The sequence below is a fragment of the Tyto alba genome, unplaced genomic scaffold (assembly GCF_018691265.1).
Source record: "Tyto alba isolate M040663 unplaced genomic scaffold, T.alba_DEE_v4.0 Super-Scaffold_7, whole genome shotgun sequence".
Taxonomy (NCBI): domain Eukaryota; kingdom Metazoa; phylum Chordata; class Aves; order Strigiformes; family Tytonidae; genus Tyto; species Tyto alba.
The window spans coordinates 19,717,637-19,740,390 of NW_024881328.1; the positions used below are offsets into that span (position 1 = coordinate 19,717,637).

Genomic DNA, 22,754 nt, shown 5'->3' on the forward strand with positions numbered 1-22,754 from the left:
CTCAGTCCCTCCTGCTGTCTGTCTGGTTCAGGGCCCTACTGAGCTCCCCTGTCACCCTGGGAAGTGCGGACTGAGGAAAGAACAGTCGCGCAGGGAAGTTGCATTGTGCAAGAGGCAGCTGTGTGCTGTGAGGTGTGGGGCAAAAGGAGAAGGAGCAGTAGTGCGGCTGATCTGGAAAGTTGGGGCTGTTGCTATAAGGATTAACTTTGTTTTCAAGGAGGGACCTTTTGTTTCAGTCATTACCATATAAAGTTTTAATTGGTACTTCTAAATCTAGCCAATTCCCTGGGGAAGCCTCTCAGACCTAAAAGGCAACATATAATTTCATCTGAGGAGGATATTAAGTAGAAACATATTAATTATGCCAAAATACCCTTTTAAGAGTAAGGAAAAATTAATATTAAGATGTGTGTGGTTATGCATATGGATGCACAAGAGTGAAAGCAAGTAGGATGATTGTCCATCCTTTTTAAGGCAACTTTCATGTTGATTTGTGCAAATGTTGCTGATGATTTCAAACAAATATTGAGGAGCATTTAAGAAAGTTAATGCTATAATGTCCCTATTCTTCAATTTCCACAGGATGCAAAATGGCCACTTGTATTCCATAAGCTTTTTGTACTAGATTTTATATAACAAATAAGCAGTAGCTGTCCTTACCCCTCAGGGCAAGCTGTGGAAGTATCATAAGCTCAATTTCAGTAACTTTCTGTATGTTAGTGGAACTGATGCAGTAACTCACTCCAGAAACATCTCAATTTTGCCTGAGTTTCTTCTGAAAACTTTCATATCTCTGTCTAATTCCCCCCGAAATAGGTTCTGACTGGGACAGCATCTAAGTCCGTATAACACTAATTTTATATAATCAGTGGTTAAGTGATTCTGTGAGTAGGGAAACACATTCTTACAGGTTTTCATTTGTCTGTTTATTTTGCAAGATGAAGAACTATTGAATTCCAGGTCACCTGCTTATGTAGAGATGCCTCAGAGCACTCTAAGCCCTGGTGAAAAAATCACTTAGTCACTTTCATTATGTTAATTTAAATTAAATGCACTATAAACAATACAAATTAAATATTTTTAGGGACATTTATACAAAGGTAAATTAGCTTTTTATTTAAATTACAGTGAAGAGTTCCAAACCCAGTCTTTTTGGGCACAAATGTCTTTTAATCCGTTTGAAGCATTGCTCTTCTACTTGCATCCTTTTAAGTGCTAATGCACATTTGGCAGTCTCCTTCACTGACCTCCTCAAAAGACATGATGGCTCTGTGATAAAGAAAAGAGGGGTTGGTTTATTTTAAGTTTCTCTCTTACCATCCTTTACCCTGTTACATGAGAAAATCTGAATCTTAGTTTATTGCCTGAATTGTACTAAAATTAGTATTAGCTTTAGAAGAGGAAAGTTAAGTCTGTTTTTAGTTTTAAAAGGAATCACAACTTTTTCCCTTTCAAGACAACAGTGAATAAGCAGCTCACAGGCTTGAGTGACGACTATTCCCCCAGTGCTCCAGGATTAAAGAAGTGGGGAAAGAGATAGTTCTGGAGAGATGCCTAATTTCAGGCACATTGACTGCTACCTCTTTTGGCATACCCTTAGCTATTTCTTTACCCTGGGAAACTTGCCATATTATGTGGTGTGTATGTTATGCAGGAATCTACACTGAAATGCTAAGCTTTCAGGAACTCTGCTGTCCTTAGAAGCTTGACCAGGGATAGAAGAGAGGTTTCTGATCATTTTCTTCTGACATTGCTGCATGACCAAAATGCTAGAGTTCAGCTACAGTGTTAGGCTCACTGCAGCTATATATTTCTTTTTAGATTGCCATGGAGTGTCTGTACAAGCTTCTTATAATAATACAAAAGTGAATTATTAAAATACAACTTTGGATCAGGTGAAAGAAAAGGAAAAATCAGCTCAACGTGTGTGAAAGAAAGCAAAATTAAAGGATATAAGCATCTTATATTATTGGCAAAAATGTGCTGTAAGATACATCTTTGTTTCCTGAGGACAAACTTCTGAAACTAAATTAAGGAATCATATTAGTCTGCTTATTCCCATTTGCAAACAAACATTGTGTAGAATGTGTGAATGTAAAATATTCCATATATTGCCAACTATACCAGTATTGATCTTTCTTTTTAATACAAAAAATGCATTAAAATAGTAAAATATTTTATTATTACTTTTACTTTCTGGATGAGAAGCTTAATTCCTAGAAGACTGCAGGGAGCAAAACAGATCATCTCAGGTACTACTGGTGAGCTTGCAGCTCAGTTCACGCCTATCAGATATCAGTTTTCAGAAACAGCAAGTGCCAGGAGCCTTAGAAGGGCTGATTATTTGTTGAAATGAGGCAGGGGAACTTAGACACCTTTTCTGCACGAAAGGAAATTCTCACTTTGATTAAATTTGGGTTTAGTGTAGACAGTTTAACTGTTAACAATCCTTAGTAGTCTGTAGTTTGTAAAATAGGTGGTTCAGAGCCAGGAGTCCTTGCCATTTGGATTCCATGGTACAACTAAGGATGTAAAACCCCTTCTTTGTCCAAGTTCTTGACTATTCTATCTTATCAGTGTATCAATTTCCAGATATTCAACAGCAAAGTCTGAAAATGAAGACATAAACTTAAATTCTATATATGGCTGTGCTGCTGGCAGACCACTGATATCTTTGCTGGAAGATAGCTGTACATATGTTCTCCCTCCATTTTTTCTTTGTTTAAGAGTCTGTCAGACCATCTAATTAATTTGCTTTGTATTTAGTAGTATTATCTTTTGTTTACAATGGCTTTTCTTCACATCCTCTGCAGGGCTAAGATGTCAGGGTGCTATGGATTTACCATGCATTTTTAATGCTGCCATGCTGTGTTTAACTTTCACTTTTCATTAAGCATCAAAACTGTGAGAATTAAAAGCCTGCTTTTGATGTTCCAATAAAAACCGACAGTCAGATTTGGCATAAGAGCAGGAAAAATGATTTTTTTTTTTTTTAAAAAGTATAATTTGACACCAAATACCCAAAATAGAGGGTGGCAAGTAATTATAGCATAAATACTGTAAAAGGCAGGTAAAAGTATGAATCTTTGTTATTAGTAAATCATCTTTAGAAGGTTTAGTTTGTAAAGCAATTTAACTTTTGTTGAGATCAGTGGGTTTTTCACTGTGATACCTGAAAGCTGTGTCTGTAAATTCCTATGACATGATCTAAAAAGCCAAAATCAATTGCAATTATACAACACTTTTCTATTGTTAGAGGAATGCTGAAGTAATTTAATAAGCCTATTCCCTTTTATAAAGGGTTCTGCAATTCAGAATTTAGGTGTGAGTGGCATGGAAAAGTGGCTTATTTGATGAAAATGTAGTTAGGAAAATAAGTTTTCATTATGTAAATATTTTAGGTTTTTGACTGGCTATTTCACTTTTTGTCTAGATTTCAGAGTACGTGTGTGTGTGTGCGCGTGTGTATATATATATATATACATATAATGAGACCTAACAGACCTTTTACTGATTAAAGTTGAAGAGGAAGGAACTAGGGGAGAGAAGGATCGCAGGATAAGTGACTTGTATTTCCGTGCACCTTGCGGGCATGTTCTTTATCCTTAACAACATGATCTTGTGCCTGTTTTCTGTTCCATGTGTATGCTGTTTATAACTGCTTCTTCTCTCTTGATGTCAGAGCAGACATGTTATTAGTGTAAAAATTGCATTACGCCACACATCTTGTCTGATTTTGAGAAGTTCTGAAATTCCAAGAAGAGGTTTATTGATATGCTGAAGAGCTTGAAGAAAGCAATGGCATATTGAATTGGGATCTTCAGAGTTAACAGCATGAGCTGCTGGAGCAGTTCATTTTGACATGTTCTTTTTCAAGCGTTTTTCCAGTTATTTCAGTTAGCATGATAGTCTGGTTTGGACAACTTAAATGTTTTATGGCAGTATGAGCACATTGCGGAATTTTAAGACTATGCTTGGGTGTCTAATTTAGGACAGTATGCTTTAGTGTCCCAGTAAGCCTAAATTACCAGTTATGTGATGGTGTTTGTTACTTTCCTCAGCTTCCTAATCTCTCCTAAACATCTGTTCACGCATTTATGCCGTAACCAATGCTAGTTTGCAGCATGTGAAACTCTGATATCAATACTACCGTGTGGAGAGAGACAGACATGGAGCCACATGAAAATGGTAGAGGGGCATTCCTAGATACATGACTGTGTGCCTTCGTTTTGGGAATAAGTCGCAGTGAATGCCATATATGTACACAACTTTTCTGGCAGTGTTGGATCTGGATCAGGTGGACTGCTCCAGCTTTCCTTGAAGAGAAGGCAAACTCAAAGATAGTGAATTCTAGCTTAATTTAGAAAATGCTCTATTTCTTGTTTTATATTCTTCTCAAGTGTTTATATTTGAATCAACTTGTATTATCCACAGGTTTTTATATTACTAAAATATAACTTGTATTTACAAACATTTTCATCTGATACTTATTCTTTCTTTCTTTCTCCACATTTCCTTGTATCCATAATAAAATGTGTAATCTGTATGTGTAAAACTGTATCATTCATCTTTGTATTTCTTTATTTTGCTCTGTCTTTGTTGTGTCTGTCTCTAACAGGCTCATCTCATCTCTGTATCTTCCTCATCTCCTATCCTTTGGGTTCTGTAAACTTCCTGAAGGTTCAGAGGTAGTATAAATACCTATTCTTGCTTGAGCTTCAGATCATTTCAAATGTACACCCATGACTTCACCTCCATTTCTTGATAGCATGCAACTTCTTAAATTAAAAAATACCTCTGGCCTTTGTCAGCAGCTGTGGCACACTTAAGAGAAGCTTGTGTGGAATGATGTTTGGGGTGGTGGTGAAAAAAGTACCATTTCTTTGTAAGTTAATTTTTTTACATCAATTTGTAAAACTGCAAATCATAGCATTTTAGTTAAAACTGCATGACCACGAATTATGCTTGAGATTCAGGCCTAGCATTAGAAAAACTGGTAAAGTGACTTCTTCCTCATCCTCTTAACTTATGTATCATTAGTGAGCACCAAATCTGCTTGCAGTTACACAGGTACAGTGGGAGTGACATGGTTCTCCATCAGTTTAAAATGTTACCCATCAAGAGGCCTAAAGGTACTTATACAATTCAGCCTGCAAAGATTGTATCACTGCTCTCTTATATTAGAATTTTACCATATACTTAGGAAAACTTACCGTTTTTCAATCCTTGATTTTTGATCTGGACAGTGTCCATCTAGAATTGGAAAACTGGTGACTAGTTACAGTGAAAACCTGAAGGTTGTTATATCTGGCTTGCAAATCAGATTCTTTTTCTGAATGGGAAGAAATCTACATGGTCTAGAAAATAAGCACCTTATTTTCTGATTCACTGTCCTTTAATGTGTCAGTTGCATCCAGTTTATTTCTATTAATTGTGATTTTTATCTAAATATATTGTTGTTGGGTTTTGTCACTGGCATTCTAGAAGCCTCCTGGATTTTGATTAGTAAATACAATACACAGTTACATGTCTTGAGCTTTAAATTTTAGGGAATAAGAGTATCTTGCATATGACATTAATTTACTGGGGTTATTTTTTTTTTTTTTAATTTTATGTTTGGCAGGACTAATAGTCTCAAAATGCTGTGCTCTGTCTGCAAATGCAAACTTCTATTAGTGTAACAAATATGGACCTTATTTTGATGGGTTTTGATTTTTAAGTGACTTGGCTTTGCATGATTATTTTTTGTGTGATTTCTTGCTCTGTTCAATGCTCTGGCAATTTCACAATGTCTGAAAAAAGCATCCATTTTTTATGTATGCAAATTTAAAATATAATTTTAAAAACTGTGCTGATACTGGCTTTTTAATACATAGATAAACCTGAATACCCATTTTAGTGTGGTTTTATCTGTTAGCTATTAAATTCCTTTGTATGTAGGCTGGATATTTCAATGATACCACATTGTGCATTTGTTTGACTGATATTTTAAAAAATCTGAATGGCTCTCTGATGATTTCTCAAAGAATGCAGATCTTCAGATGCTTTATGTAGATGGACTGTAAGATAAATCAAGGCTTTTGAACCTTAGATTTATAAGGACTCAAAGTACTACATTGCACTCAAAAATAAAATACTGTATTTACTCCATATAATGTGTAAATAGACATTTTACTTGAGAGCTGAAATGGAACTGCCACGGACGAGGCATGGAAGAGCTGAATAAATGGCAAGCCTGTTGCTGCTCTTATTCCCTCTTATACGGAGTTGATGATTTATGCCTTCACCATTCTTACCAACCTAAACTCCATGTTGCCAACTCAAAGAAGTAATAAACCACCATCGCAGTTGTTTTTCTGAGAGCAGATGTTTAAAGCTTGGCTAGGGTTTGGTGTTGGTTTGGTGTTTTGTTTTTTTTTTTTTTGTTTTGTTTTGTTGTTCCTTTTCCTTTTCACATAATTTGTTGAAGAATCCCATAATATAAAGTTAAATTGTGGAGAAGACATTGATTTAGTGTACCTGTATTCCAGAGGCAGTTTGATGCAGTTGTGATAACATTTTGATGGAAATCAGAGAGGAAATTTTTTTTTTTGTTTATTTTAGGTAGGATGTAACAGCTCCCCTCTTCATTCACGTAACTCTTTAATTGATTGTTGCTTCATGGGACCATCATGGTGGTAGTAACTGTGTCCTTCAGAGAAAACAATCGGTTGCTGAAATTTAAAGTGGCTTGAGGATTAAGCACAGAGATAATTGCCAACATGCTTTAGCAAACTGAATATTTTTAATGACGTTGGAAAACCAGTGTAGCATGGTAATGCTGATGTTCACTAGGTTGCCATCAGTATGTTTTTGGTCGTACCCATTGGGAATTACTCATGTGCTTAACAGTATCATCCCCAAAGACATCCTTTTTAAGTCAACATGAAATTATACACAAAATTAAATGAATTTATGAATTTCTGTGGCTTCATAGCTCAGGATTAGATGAAGATACCAAATATAAAAATAACCATATGCATAGGGAGGGAGCGAGTGTAGCACTGCATCTACCCACTGTCTAGTGCAGAATTTACAGGCATTTAACAAACTAAAAATCTTTCAAAAATCCAGTAATTTTTGGCTCACTTTTCTGTTGAAGGGCTACACAGAGATCAAGTTCCAGATTAGCATTTTACTGACTGTATCATTGCATAAGTAACATGCATTCTTGCAGTGTGTTTATGATACTTTTTAAAAAAACTTTCCTCATAACTATCATGTGAAAAGTGAAATTACCTGTCTTCTCTACCTTGTATCTTTGTTATTCAATACAGTAAAAAACCCGGAACTTCTTGTTCCAAGTTCCAGAAAGCTGTCTTAAGTTGCATAGCTATTTAAACATCTCTTACTGCCTAAAGGTAAAACTTGTGTTCTTTCAGATTACTCCAGCATATGGGTAAATCAAAGTTTGAGGTCTTCTGTTGGCACAGAAGAAGAACATATGCTATTCTTATAAACTTCACATACTTACTGGTTGTGGCTTTTATTTCTTACTATGTATATTTTTACATATTTTTCTCCTAAAAGAAAAGTGGACACAATGTTTAAAAGTTAGCCTTTGGACTGTTACGCTAATTGCTTAGAGGCCTTTGACACCTCCAATTATAATATTAAAACTTGCGTATTTATAACAGCTGGTCCATGCTCTGACTCTGTTGTTGGTCAATATTTTTATCTCACTGGCAGATATCCTTGCTCTCATTTTCTTGAATTTTTGGGTCCAGAAAAAAAAGTATAAATGTAAATCCCTAATTAGCATCAGAAGTATAATGAGCTACTATTTCTGTTGCTTTGTTGTAACATCTTTATAACATAGTATATATATTAGCATGAGTGATTACTAAAAGTATTTCTCTTTATATAGATCCTAGAATGCAGAGTACTGTCTAAAAGGAAGAAATTTAGAGTTAAGAAGGTCTAATATTCCTAGATTTAAAGTTTTCCATGAGTAAGTTAAGGGAGAAATTTTCCCTGATTAGTTTCTGGCTTTTCTGTTATAATTGGTGGAAGGTTTTTTCTGTTATATTATTAAAATCTCCAAAATAATAGAAAAATCAAATTTATATATTGATTATTTTTAATAGTTATAGTTCTACAGGATGATTCCTGTAAAAATAATTCTAAGACTGCTAAATAAACAATAAAGAAAAAAATTACAGTGTGAAGTAGTGTATGAAGATACATAGTGTAAAGGTGGTGGTGTAATAATGACGGAACTCAGGTTTTTTTCTTTAAGTTCTAATTAAAACAGACAAATTGAATGACTGTTTATAAACATCTTGCACGTTTAATAATTTCTGGCTTCTGATTTGCAAAAGTTGTCTGTTGTGACATTTAGGAATTAATAGTCTTTTTAAACAAGAATTCCTTTAAGTTACATTAATATGTTGCTTTCTGAAATCAATCCTTTATTCTTGTCATATGTAGATTCTAATAATGATTTATTTTTATCTACTTGGACAGATTAACATGCTTGTCATGTCTGTTTTTTTTTCCATTCTCTGTTTATTTCACTGTAGTGCTGAACAAAAGCCCTAATTTCTATTCTTGTTTTGATCTGTTCTTGTCCTGTATCAGAGAGAAAATGGGAATATTTACATTTTTTGGTTCGATACATTTAATAATAAGATTTCTAACGATACATCTTAAAACGTTCAGTTCTTCTACTTCCTAATGGAAGTGAAATCTCTCTGGCTATGCTACCAGGATGCAGCACAAGCCTAAAAACTGTTTTATGTCATGGGAGATTTGCCCAGTGGAAAATGAGATGTTGATTTTCATGAAAAGTAACCTTTTCCTTGAGCAAGTGTTTCATCTGGGAATTCATGACCAGACTTAGGCAAGGATACTGTATTGCTCAGCTGTGACAGAAGCTGGAGACTTCAGTATTTTGGCAAAGGTTGAGATACTCTTGCAAGTCTCCTGCCCTGTTCAGACTGGATCCTGCGAAGCGCTCTGTTTCCTGGCTGTGGCTGAGGACATGCTTCGACTGCGAGCTTATGTAACAGCGATGTGAGGGGACACACCGTGGCTTTTTGAATTGCCCAGACATTGTGCCTAGCTTAGGACTTTCTGACTGTCTTCATTTTCAAGTATCGTGAACATATGGTCTTTGTTACTGTGCAAGTTTAGGTTGATTTTCGCCAGAATCAATGTTTTCACATCATCATTTCTCAGTCATATGAGAGACTTTATTTGCTATGGAAACAAATATATGCTGGGCACGAGATGCTGACTCTGGGCCAGTTGGACTCTGTAGTTATTCCTGGGTATGTGTTAGGGCAGTAAGAGATAGTTGGCTCGTATATTTGGTACTTTTTCCTGTACTTTGTTGTAGTGTTCAGAGCTGTGCGTGGCTCCTGCCATGCCAGGGAGCGAGGAAGAGTGAAGGCAAGCAGGGAATGGCCCATCACGCTGTGGGGGTCGTGTGCTGCCAGCCTCACACCCTCAGTGTGTGTGTGGTGGCCTCTGGCTGTGCACAGGGGCCATGTTGGCATGAAGTAAAAATATGCTTTATGTGACTTGTTACTTAACCCTGTTTATGAGCTTTCGTTGGCAAAATCTTATTGGTCACAAGGCTTTACTGACTTACAAGACTGAGGCGTGTTTAAACATTTCTTCTCATCTTGAAATATTTGAAAAAGTTCCATAAAATACTTTATTAGATCCTCATTGGAATTTTTTGAAAATGTGTTTGCTGAAACATTTATTTTACACGTCAGTAATCACATTGTTTGATGCTGAGTTTTAAAATAATCTTAATTTCCATTACATCTATTTTTATAGCAGCCCACTTTTATGCTGTTTTTTGTAGTTGTTGTTATAGTCAGGACATTCTTACACACACGAGTAAATTTATGAAAATTAGTAATCCTGGTTTATTCATTGAGGAGTATTCTTGTAGGCAGATATTGCCCCAAATTGGCACCTCCTCAGATTACTTACGAAAACTATGTGAGTACAGGATTTTCCTCAAATGTAATATCTTAAAAATCATAAGCTTTAATTGGCATAGAAAGTTTGTCTTCCAATAATCAAGAGTATGTTTTACATTTTCTAAATTATGTTCTTCCATTCCTAACTGCACGTGATAAATGTTCTGTCTTTCAAAAATGTGTTATTCTAAATAAGTCTTTAATTAAAATGCCGTGTTTAGATGCTTCATATACATTTGATATGAAATCTATGTAGTTCTTTAACAACTATTTCATTAGATGTTGCTTTATTTATAGAAGTAATTGTTAATATTTTGTAATAACAGTACTTTTTTTAGCAGGTCAGATTGTTTCTCCACAGTCTGCTCCAGCCTGTATTGAAAACAAAAATGATGTGAGCAGAGAAAACAGCACTGTTGACTTTAGCAAGGTAAGAGTTCACTGACACTGAAGAGAGCTTCCTGACTACCAAATAGATCGTTTAAATTAGATAAAATGAGTCCACGTGAATCAGGAAAAACTGTGAAGTGCAAATTTTACTTCAGCATTAATATTTCATGTGCGCTGCAACACATTTTGTATATAAGAAAAAAGAATTTTTCATTTTATTGTTAAATACTGGTAACGGGAAATCACAGTTTAGGAACACAGATACATTTATTGCATGATAATATCATAGGTGTATATTTGGAGGGGGAATTTTTACATTAACAGAAAATTATAAAAGTAAGAAAGTAATTCAGAATTCTTATAAATCGGATTTACCTCTCAGATTTTTACTTTTTGTTGAAGTAATGCATGAATGCAATCTATGCTTTTTATAACCTGAACTCGTGGATTCCAGATGTCTCAAACAGAATGTGTTTCTGTAAACCTATAACTTAATTCTTCTGGCAAGCCAAGATATTTCAGTACACTTCACAAAAGATGTTAACTGCTCAGTAGTGGAGATTGCAATGACAGTTCAATGTTAGATAGCAAAGAAAAGCAAACAGCTTCTCAGCTTTAATGTAAAGGAGAATCCTAATTTGTTTAAGAAATCTGTATGTACCTAAAACAAACTGTCACATTAGATACAGATGACAGACCTGACAGGGATAGATGACTTCAGCTGACACATTAATACAACAAAGGTTGAGTAAGTGAAGAAAGGTGATTTAAACCAAAATTCTGAAGAACAGCACTCTGAGTCTGTTGAATCTTAATGTTAGTGCAAACTGAGCTAAAAGTAGAGTTATGTGATTGCTCCATCTGGTGCCAGACTTATTTCCTAGCAGCATTATTTGAATTCTTGACTGAACATGCCAAACTAGGAATGGTATATGGCTGAAATAAAGATGTGAAACAGATCTTTTTGTCAAAGACAGTGAGAAGAAAGGAGGCTGGCTGGAGATGTAGTATGGACCACTTTTCTACAGATGTAGCAAGGAGATCTATAAACAGTGACAATTGTTAAAAATTTAATGATAATACTTTAAAAATATTTAAAACTAAGATTATAATGCTTTTAAAAGTCAAGTATGATTTTGGCAAGTGTTCTAATATCAAGATGTGAAATTTTGTGAAGGATATCAAATATAAATAGAGCTGTCTATTCAAAATTAAGCTGTGCAGAGGTAAAGCTTGTAACAACCCAAAGGGAATGACATGACTTTGAGTAGGGCTTTTCTTACACCTTTCCCCAGTTGCTTTTGAATGTTGTCGGATCAAAATCCCAGTCCATTATCTGGCTGCATGGTGTTTGTATTAAACAAGAATGGAGGCTGGATCACTTGATCTTTCACTCACTATTTTTGTAGTGCTGCAGCTTTTCTGATCAAAAGAGCTCTTCCTATTTAATCCAGCCTGAGAAGAGATCAACATGTCATCCTTTGGCTAGCCTCAGCACTGTTAGATACCAACAAGGATGTCAGAAATATGAAAGGAACAACTTCTGTTTGCAGGAATGAAGTAACAGTAAAGGATTGTAATCTAAATACCATTTTTGACTGCTTTTAAATAGATCCATTTATCCTCTTGAAGATGCATAAGTAAAGTACAGTTTCCCCTTGAAATGTGCCATTTCAATAACTCCCAACGGTTATAATTGGAATTATATGCACAGATTGAGAGGAAAGTAGAGCAGTATACTAATTTTCTCTTGAGTATTGTGATTTCTTGCTCTAATTTTGTTCCACATATTAATTTCATTTATCTTCTACAAAAAAGCACCTTTGACTACCTCACATATTCTCTCCTTGCTAATCTCCCTCCCTTGGGCTACTTCTAATATTCCAAATTTTGGAATTGATTCAAAAAGCTGACTTAATCTGAATACAGCACTGAAACTGTGTTGATTGTATTGGTATCTATTTATGAATAATGTGAGACATGGCACTAAAAGCTGTCTTGAATGTTACTTCAGGAAGCACAGAGAGGCAGGCAGAGTTTCTGATGTTTGTACTTTAAATGTGTCATTCCTCCTCTTCCTCTGGGAACACCGTGAGGACTTTGTATTCTGGGGATGATACGGAGGTGATCTGTCACAGCACCACTTTATCCTGTGTCTGTGCAGGATGGGGATGGCAGTTTAACAACTGCATCTGGCTGGTCTCTGCTTCTTATGCCAGAGGCTGAAGAGAACCCTAGTTGCCCTGAAAGATGAAATGCATAAAGAGTCTGCACCCACATCCATTACCATGGCAATGTTCCTATGCTCCACATGGAAACAGCATTTCTGAATCAAACCATAGTCCCATACTGACAGAGTTTGGTCTTTCAATTACTTGGTTTTGAAGACTGGTTGGTCCTTCTTATAAGTGAATTTGATTGCTATGTTTAATGACTTTCCTAAGAAGTGATTTTGGGTATTTTCTGTTTGTCTTCCTTTCGATTTATGTTTGGTTCTGGGGGAGGCCACCACCACTTTTCAGTCCATGGGTTGCCCTGCAGGAAATGCCCTCTATGTTAAATTATTTAGCTTTATGTTTCATTGGAGTTTACTGGTATTATTTAGTACTAGGTCATGAATGTTGCACAGGTTAGAGTGCAGACTAAGATGCACATGAGGTCTTTCCAGCTAAAGACCTCTTGGGATAAGAGATATATAATGGATAGGTTAGATGAAGCATTTGAAAGATGTAGCTTCTGCCATTGCCCCAGATTCACTCTAGGGCCACCTCCACTCTTGTTATGTAGCAGAAACAACACCTACGGTTTGGGTGTATTTGCCCAGTTTGATGCTTCTCTGCGAGCTACTTTCCTTTTAGCTGGGTCTCTGTTCACTACCTAAAAGATTGTGGAACCTCAAGCTGATAAATAGCACAGGAAACGTATCTGGAAATACTTTCTGGTAGACATAAGACTGAATGTTTCTTTCAGATTTGAATCTTGATCCTGTGATCTGTATGTTAGTGGGACCATGAGGTGACAACTGTAGCATGTTGTACATGAGACATTAGTTATTAAATGTTAAATCCATTCACAAGGTAAAATTGGTACAGCATGCACATTGCATGTGCCTGAAGGACTGTTTCCTTGCTCTCAACTATAAATGTCCTACGGCACCAAAATTAGGTGCAAAGTGAATCTGTTTGGGTTTAGTATTTAAACCTGAAGAGTTATTTTATGATTTGAGTGGGGAATAGAATTTACCTCACTGATACTTTACCTTGAAAAAGTACTTGGTCTCCAACCTTCCAGGTTGATTTGATGCTTGTTTAACTTTGTGAGGTATTTGTTCATCATTCTAGATTAGTTTAGGATAGCATCAGGCAGCTCTTTGTGATCTCAACAGAATAAGATTTCATTGCACAGGCAACTGTGTTATATCTGAATTCTGATTTAGTGCCAGAGCCATTTGCAAGAAAACAATTTTCTAAATATTACCAAAAACTATGCAAACTAGTACTGACAGATGGCTGTAAGATAGACATTAAAATGGTCCACTTTAACAGTTTATATTGGATTTGATTGCTGTTGTTGTGTTTAGATTAATAAAAGGAAAGCAAATGACAAAATTCATGCATTTTGAAATGTAGACAATACTGGTGCATAATGAAATCAAACATACATTATATACGCTATTACTACATGTCGATCTTTGTTACAAAGTGAACTCTAGACTGATACTGAGGAAATAAATACAAGTTAAAACATTCCTAGGCAAATACCTTGATCTCATATAGCAACATCATGATGCAGCTGGCTCTCTGTCTTTTCCTACTGCCCCCCAAAAAGTCAACATCACTGCCTTAAAACTCCAGAGTTTTTATTCTGCTTTGTTCTTTCCATTTACTCTTGAGGCAATCATGGTCATAGCTTATTTTCTGTTATTTTCAGCAGAAGGGCAACTGTCTTCCATTAAATCTGAAAGCAAAAATACATCTCACTTAGAGCAGTAGAAGGAAAATTACATAATGGAACCTCTTCTCTCACTGAGATTATGATACAGCAACTGCAAACTATGAATTCATGAGTTCCAGAATTGTTAATTATGAAAAAATAAGGTGTCTTCATTTCTTCTACTGTTATAACTTACAGCAACTGCAAACTATGAATTCATGAGTTCCAGAATTGTTAATTATGAAAAAATAAGGTGTCTTCATTTCTTCTACTGTTATAACTTACAGATTCCATTATGAATTATTGATGCAATTTGATGATTATTGATGCAAATTATTACTAGGATATTAATACTATATTCTTAAGTAGATTTTTGAATTTTTTTTTTTTTTTTATAAATTAATTCTGCAGTACTATAACTATGTTTCCAAGAAAAATTAGTCAAATAAGGAAAGAGCAGTTGTTTGGTTTTGAGAAATATTTTTCTTTCAAAAAAATTATTCAACAATCAAGAATAGTAGAAACTGTATAATTGAAATAACTAAGGTTGTAATACAGTGACCAGAAAGTCTCTATCAACAAGTCAGAGGGGAAAAGATATACATATGAATAGCTTTTATGTTGTTATTTAATATACTTCTCCCAGGTTGACCTACACTTCATGAAAAAGATACCACCTGGAGCTGAAGCATCAAACATCTTAGTTGGTGAACTAGAGTTCCTGGACCGTGCGGTTGTTGCTTTTGTTAGGTTATCTCCTGCAGTGCTACTTACGGGGCTAGCGGAAGTTCCAATTCCAACAAGGTACAGTTGGATTTATTTCTTTTCATGTTTTTTGAGTACCTTGTGGAGACAGGGTGGTGTGACCTTCAACTTTGTCATTTACTGAGTCATGAATTTTGTTCTTTCTTTAACAAAGACATCTCTTAGAGAAATCATTCCAGTCATCCTTTAAATGGTGTATAGGTATATTCAGAAACATGCCATTTCTGTGTGCAGATAATCCTTCTTAGCAGAAGTAGAAATGATAGCTGGTTAGATTACAGCTCACAGTTTATCCTGTACAAACTGGTAATACTGCAGATGAAATACTAAGGTGTAATACTCAGCTTAGAATATTTCATCTGGAACTGAAACTACTGCATAATTATGTCCAGAAGAAAAAAAATGAAGGAGGAATTAAGTAAAAGGAAAAAACCAACTGTGTGATTTGATTGACTAGGGATAGTGAATGGATGAAGAACGTACCATAAATATCATGTTCCTCTAACAGTTACTTTGTAGCTACTTGTGTGGTAGTGAATGTGACTTTTTACCATATATTTTTATTAGATTAGTTTTTTCTAACTTGAAACTTTTTCTGAAGACGTACTTAGGTTCTGAGAACAAATTATTAGGAATTTATAAAAAAATGTCTAAGGGAGACTTTCCAGTCAAATAGAAAGCATTTAAATAGATCTGCAGATATGTTGTTTCCTGCTGGGATTGATTCAGATCAAAACTCCAAAGTGATTTTCCCATATCTGAGTTGACTGATTTAACCATTATTGCAGTTCCTCACCTTTTTTTTTTGTATTTGTAGACATGTCTGTACACATATTCTGTCCCTCTTTCCCTTCCCTCTTTTAGTTTATAAAAGTAGAGTTCAGACAGGAGTCAGTAATGTATTCCAGTTGTTTGTGACACTTAGGAAGGAATGCTATGCTATGAAATGCAATGCTGAGACTCAGCTCCTTGCTCCTAGTCAGATAAACAGTATCAAATTTTAAGTTATAGTTACTTTGTAGGTACTGCAGATATGACTTTTTTCTTTTGTCTTTTTTGATTTTTTGTGTGCATATAAGGAACATTGAGGGACTGAGCTGGCTTTGAAAAAAAAACTTCTGAAGCCTTTCCTCATAATCTCCACCCCAAAAATGAACAAAAGAAACCAACAGATTTTTTTATTTTTGGCCAAAAGAAAATTAAGAATATCTGTAAAAATGTTTATTTAAATAAAAATCTAATAACGTTAGTCAAAAAATTCTTTTGCATTTTAGCAAAACTGAGAACTTCAATTATTTCACTTGAACCTATGCTCTGCATTTTATAGAGCCTTACTAGCCCCAAGCCTAGAGTAAAGGCTGTCTAGAGCCTTAATGGGAGTAAGAATGATTTAAAAATTATTTTATTTGGCGTAATTTAACTTCCCCATACTGCAATAATACTACTGCCATAAAATGAAATAAAGTAATGCTAATGTGTTCTGTACATAGATTATAATTGCATATATTTATTATGTAAGATAAAGTTTGTTATGTAAGGAGGTTTTGATAGTCTCAATCAAATCTGACTGTGAAGCTTATGATATATTTTTGGAAGTTATTTTCACATTTTTTTTTCTAACCAGAGCTTCATGTTTAAATGCATATATGAGGATCTTGAAGGAGATTATATATAATATCTGTTTTAGAGGTTCTTCTAGTCCAATTTTTAAATAAGTATTTCTGTAGTATGTATAGTTACTTTCAACCATCTATCCTTTACAGTCTTTTAGTTTATCTTTTATTTGCAGATTTTTGTTTATTCTTCTTGGACCACTGGGTAAAGGGCAACAATACCATGAGATTGGAAGATCAATTGCAACACTAATGACAGATGAGGTATTTTTATTCATGGCTTAGTTTTAGTCATTTTGTACTGACTGAAGAGGTGTAATAGGGAATCTCCATTGTGGAATTGTCCAGATGAAATGGGGCTAACCATTCTGATGATGCACAAATACCATTCTAGTTTGTTTCATTATCCTTTAATAGCCCAGATTATGATGCTCTAAGGAGATAACAAAATGAGAAACAATATTCACAAACAAGTATATCTTTACTGAGAAGATTCCATTTTACACAGTTACTTTCCAGTGGAATTAATTGTATTTTAAACTGTAAAATCTCTAGAACATTTAGCACCCCTAAGGATGTTTTTCCATAGCAGCTGCAGCTTCTATAAAAACTATGTACCAGAAACTCTAGTCAGCTGAAGCTGAGATTGTTTGTTTTGTGGGAACTGCATGAAGTGCGTTCTATTTCAGAGAAAAGGGATTGTCATGAAAAATGTTACGAGAGTATTCCTTTCCCTTTTCCATAGGTGTTCCATGATGTTGCTTACAAAGCAAAAGACCGCAATGACTTGGTGTCTGGAATTGATGAGTTTCTTGATCAGGTTACTGTTCTCCCTCCTGGAGAGTGGGACCCAACAATTCGAATAGAACCACCTAAAAATGTTCCATCTCAGGTTTGTACACGGTAAAATTCAGACACTTTTAAACATTGTGATGAATTTTTGTTAGGTAGATTTAAGTCTCATTGATTTAGCATTTAGCAGAGGTACTTTATAGAAATTTTGCATGTTCTTTTTTTTTTTTTTTTTTTTTTTTGGTTAATTTGCTTTAAGAGAACCCATGTCTTGCAATCATACAGTATAATGATGACATTTTGTGTAGTTCAATACTAGTTCTCTCCTGAATAAAGACATATAATTTTATCTAAAGATCTTAAATTCAGGGGTAATTGGTCATAAGCATCTTTGATTATTCTGAACAGCCACAGTCTGCTTTTGTTCTAAGCTTATTGCAAGAACTGATCAAAGCAGCCTAGCTTTCTACTCTTTAAAATGTTTTCTGATACAAGGTTTTCTGTGATCAGTTTTTAAAATTTCTTAGACTACAATTCCTTCTACTGTTTCCTGTTATAGAACTCCTCTACTGTTTGTGAAGAGGTTATGTTGCTGAATCTTACAATAAAATTTATATTTAGTCTTTCAGCTCTCAAATCCTCTTTCCTCTGCTAAAATTATGTTTTTGTTGCTAAGACCCATGAGAAGTATCTTTTCCTTTTGGTAGGAGAAGCGTAAGATCCCAGGAGTGCCAAATGGAACCGCAGCACACGGGGACACAGAGCAACCTGGAGGACACTCTGGACCAGAACTGCAACGCACTGGAAAGTTAGTGAAAACTAAGTTCTAAGTTATGTTCTAAGTGATACATTTCCAAAGGAATCATAATGGTCTGGTTCTCTCTCAGATGACTGGCTTGGCATATTATTTTTTTCAGGCATTTTTCCTGATTTGCATACCACATAGTTGAAAAGGACAATACATGTAATTTGCAGAGAGGGGGAGAGGGCAAGAGGATTCCAGTTTTCACATTGTATTTATTACAGGCTCCTTTATTATTTATAAAGGTCAGACCTCTGTTAAACTTCATTAATGTTTCTTATTTTTGTACAGCAGGAAGGAAAAGTTGGGAATAGTCTTGTACCATATATTGTGAATGCTAACAACTATTTTGTAATTGAAGCTTCTGGATTGTACAGCTCTAGCATTTCTTTTTTACCTTGGTAAGCCATGATATGTCCTGGTACATGAGGCTATGATTACCATGGTGGCTGCAATATACACACATCAGAAGGAAGAATTTGTCCCAAGGAGTAATTATGTTCTCTCATCTAATATGGTGTAGAGTAAGTCAGCTGTCAGTGGTTGCCTTAGTGCAATGTGTTGTGCGATAGACTTTTCTTTTACCCGGCTGCCTTGTGATATTGAAATATCATTCCTGCCTGCATAAGGCTAAAGAGTCAGCTGCACTGCTGGTGTACACGGTGGGACAGTGGAGATGGTGGCCAGTCCGGCTGTGAGCTGTTCTTTCACTGGTGAACCTGGTAATTGATGGCTCGAAGGATCATTCTGATATTTAGGACATGGTGGCACTTTGTCTTCCTCTTTACTCCAGCAACATCTGATACATCAGGTGCCTGTGAGAAAAAGAGCATTGTGGGGATATTTACTTTAACTGTATGGTATACTGTAAGGGAGCATCTGTTCCTAAATATTTGATTATGTTTAGCATAGTGTAAATGACAAAAAATGACAGTTCTTATCCTTGGAAAATTGTGGCCTACATTCAATTCTATCATCAAGTGTATTTAGGAACAGGTTCTCAAATAAAGAATGTGAAGCTCTGTATGTAGATGTGTGGGCAAATGGGCACTGTGGTAGCGCTCTGATTAAACAAATGCAAAGAAGTATTTCACATCATAAATAATAGGGTTTTGTGTGTGGGAGTTAACAACTGTTCAGAAGTTTTGGGTCTGGATGATTAGATGAAGATTTATAAAAGAAATATGCAAATTAGTTTGTTTTAAAAACATAATTTTCCGATTAAAGTTATCAAGACGAGGTTCCCAGAAAGTTTTTTTCTGGGAATGATGAATTATAAGAGTATGTATCATTTGATCAATGAACAGTAACTTCTCTGCAGTATATTTCAATCAATATTGTGGAAGAAAGTTTTATCTGCCTTTTTCATTAATTCGATCTTTTTTTTTTTTTTTTTTTTTTTTTTTTTTAGATTTTTTGGAGGATTGATTTTAGATATAAAAAGAAAAGCTCCCTTCTTCTGGAGTGACTTCAGGGATGCTCTCAGTCTGCAGTGTCTGGCATCATTTTTGTTTCTCTACTGTGCTTGCATGTCTCCTGTCATCACATTTGGTGGTCTGCTGGGAGAAGCAACTGAAGGTCGTATAGTATGTGTTAAATCTGAACTTTTAAAATGAACTTACATTCCTAGATTTGTGGTTAGTATTTTCTTACTGTTGCATGAATGACCTTTAAATATTGGTATTTCAGTGTTTAGAAGGCTACAGACTGAGACATTGCAAAAAGAACCTGTTTGAAAATTTATGGACACTTCTCTTTGTATCATATTCAGAGTGCAATAGAATCGCTGTTTGGAGCATCCATGACTGGAATTGCCTACTCTCTCTTTGGTGGCCAGCCTCTCACTATACTTGGCAGCACAGGACCAGTTTTAGTGTTTGAGAAGATCTTATTCAAATTTTGCAAGTAAGTGAAGATCATGATACGCAGCATCCCTCGGGTGTTGTTAGGTAAAAGCAGAGACACTGATCCCAAAGTTCCAACATCTGCAAAATAAGATCAAGAGTTTGTTTTGGAGTGCACTGCTTAGGCTTCCAGAGTCTGAAAATTATGCAGTGACTGAGAAAAGTGAATTGGTGGTAATGCAGAAAGATTGATGGCTTTTTTTTTGTTGTTGTTTGGTTTTTTTTTTTTTTTTTTTTTTTTTTTTTTTTTAAAAAACCACAACTGTTTTAAAGGGAATGCAAGCTTCAGGATGTTGTGGGTTTGATTTTTTTTTTTTTGTGTGTGTGTTGTTAGTTTGTATTATTATATCATTTTCTACTCTGAAACAATACATTTAAATCTGTGGTGTATCTCATCCCTAACTCATCCAAAAGGTGTTACCTCTCACCCAGTAAGTAAGAGGAGTGGAAGTGGTGCCATCTTTCACCAGTCACTAATATAGACCCTGCCCTTCCACCACCCCAACAAAGAAGCGGTGAAGCGTCATGCCAGAACAGCTTATCCCCATGTTTATATTAATGTGATATACATGACATACCTCTGCCACAGTGTGGGCAAAACTTATGTCTGCATCTTGGCAACCATCATGCTTCTCTGCCATCCTCTCTGCTTTTCTGCCTTGTTGCTGTGATGAGGACTTCTGCACCAAGATCTCTTAAACGTCCTGAGCAACATAGAGTAGGAGATCCTGCTTAGCACCCCAAAAGCTCTTTTATCACCTTCAGGTAGACCTTTTAGTTTTCTGTGATAAATGTCACTCAACATGCTTAGAGCAATATTATCATCTGCAGTAAGCATACAGAATTTTGATGAAAGTTGCTGTTGTAGCTACTCTTGCAGTTTAAGAAGAAATTGGTTGGTATTGGTTGTTCATAAGACATGATATGGGATAAAAAGTAGGTGGACATTATACACTTCATGTGTTTAACTACTCTCAAAGCAGCTTTCTCACTCTAGTAGAGATAGAGTTTTTTGTGTCCTGTTAATTGGGAGGAGAGCTCAGGCCAGGAGGTAACCTGACAGTATTTTCAGTTCACAATAGGTAAATTCAGATTCAGTCTGTCTCCAGTGTTGCACATCCCTAGGAAAAGAAAATTTTGGAGTTGCCTCTTCTCCATTTACTATGGCTGGAAAAAAGGTTAACTGTGTTTCATTTTTTTTCTTTTTTTTTAGGGAATATGGGTTGTCATACCTCTCTCTGAGAGCTAGCATTGGACTGTGGACTGCAATCCTGTGCATCATCCTTGTTGCAACTGATGCAAGCTCCCTAGTCTGCTACATTACCCGCTTTACTGAAGAAGCTTTTGCTTCTCTTATCTGCATCATTTTCATTTATGAGGCCTTAGAGAAGCTGTTTCATCTCAGTGAAACATATCCAATCAATATGCATAATGATTTGGATCTGCTGACAAAGTACTCGTAAGTAAGATTTCTTCTGTTAGCATTGTTTTTGGTTTTTTTTTTCATAGTTTGTATTCTCTGTGAGGAATGCAAACCAGTGCACAGCAGGAAAAATTTGTAGCAGTTGCAAACTTAATGAGTGGAAGTTATTGAGTTAGGCAAGATGCCTCCGTATGGAAGTAGTAGTTACTGGAGGTATGTGTATAAGCAGTACACATTTACTTAAGGTAAGTAAAAAACATCTTGACTTGGAGTTTGGAAAAGCTTACACACATGCAACTTGGAAGTCCTAGAATAAAAAAAAATAGGACTAGGAGGGACCTCAGCTTTAGGCCTCTATTCACATTTTTATTTAATAAGGTGTAACTCAATGATCTCTTACTATAGCCTTGTACTGATGATTTCTAATATTCTTACTGTGTGTTCAGACAACATTTTTAGATCATATTTATCTGTTATTTTTTTTTCCAAATTGAAATATTGACTTATCTAAAAAAGATATAATTTGATATACCTCCTTTATTTTAACCTCTCTGGCAGTTAAAGTTCAAGCTCCAAGAACTGAGGTGGATTTAGAATTGTTAGGTGCTTCTCAGCAGTGATTGATTTTGTCAGAATCAATTTGTTCTTAATAATGAGATTTTTAATATGACTCTATTTAAGCAGCTTTACTTCATCTTGGAGTTTTAAGAGGTAGTATTCTACTCATGGAATAGAAAAGCAAATAGCTTTAATCAATATAAGTTCATTTAGAAGTAAAAACTTGTACACTTGTTTCTGTGATATGAGAACAGTAGTAGTGTTCTTGTAAAAGAAAAGATCCTAGTCTGTCCTAAGGCCAGTTAAGCCTGGTCACCTCAGCAGCTAAAATGTCATTAAAAAGCATTTTCAGAGAGGATCCCTGTCCAGAAATGTCTTTATTATTTCACTGAACCCATCTGAACCCTCTGCATGATCAGGGTGGGGCCCAAAAGGAACAATGCTTGAACAGTGCCACATCTTCTACTCCCTGGAGAAACAAGGAGTGTTTCAACCAAATGTCTCATTTGCATTTTAAGCTAGGAAAAACAAAGCACAGCAACAGTGGAAACATTTGAGCTTTGTATATGTTATCACTAAAAAAACAGTTAGCAAATC

At 35.4% G+C, this 22,754-nt stretch overlaps 1 protein-coding gene across 1 annotated transcript in view; it reads left to right on the forward strand.

Moving 5' to 3' along the window:
- The window catches only part of LOC104361158 (sodium-driven chloride bicarbonate exchanger), a 111,073-nt gene that overhangs the window by 67,562 nt on the left and 20,757 nt on the right, over nt 1–22,754 (forward strand). The window contains exons 7-14 of the mRNA XM_042784412.1: nt 10,319–10,407; nt 14,947–15,104; nt 16,855–16,942; nt 17,424–17,570; nt 18,178–18,278; nt 19,684–19,858; nt 20,044–20,177; nt 21,390–21,635. Of these exons, the coding sequence (XP_042640346.1) occupies nt 10,319–10,407; nt 14,947–15,104; nt 16,855–16,942; nt 17,424–17,570; nt 18,178–18,278; nt 19,684–19,858; nt 20,044–20,177; nt 21,390–21,635 (1,138 nt within the window). The remainder of the gene's footprint in view (nt 1–10,318; nt 10,408–14,946; nt 15,105–16,854; nt 16,943–17,423; nt 17,571–18,177; nt 18,279–19,683; nt 19,859–20,043; nt 20,178–21,389; nt 21,636–22,754) is intronic.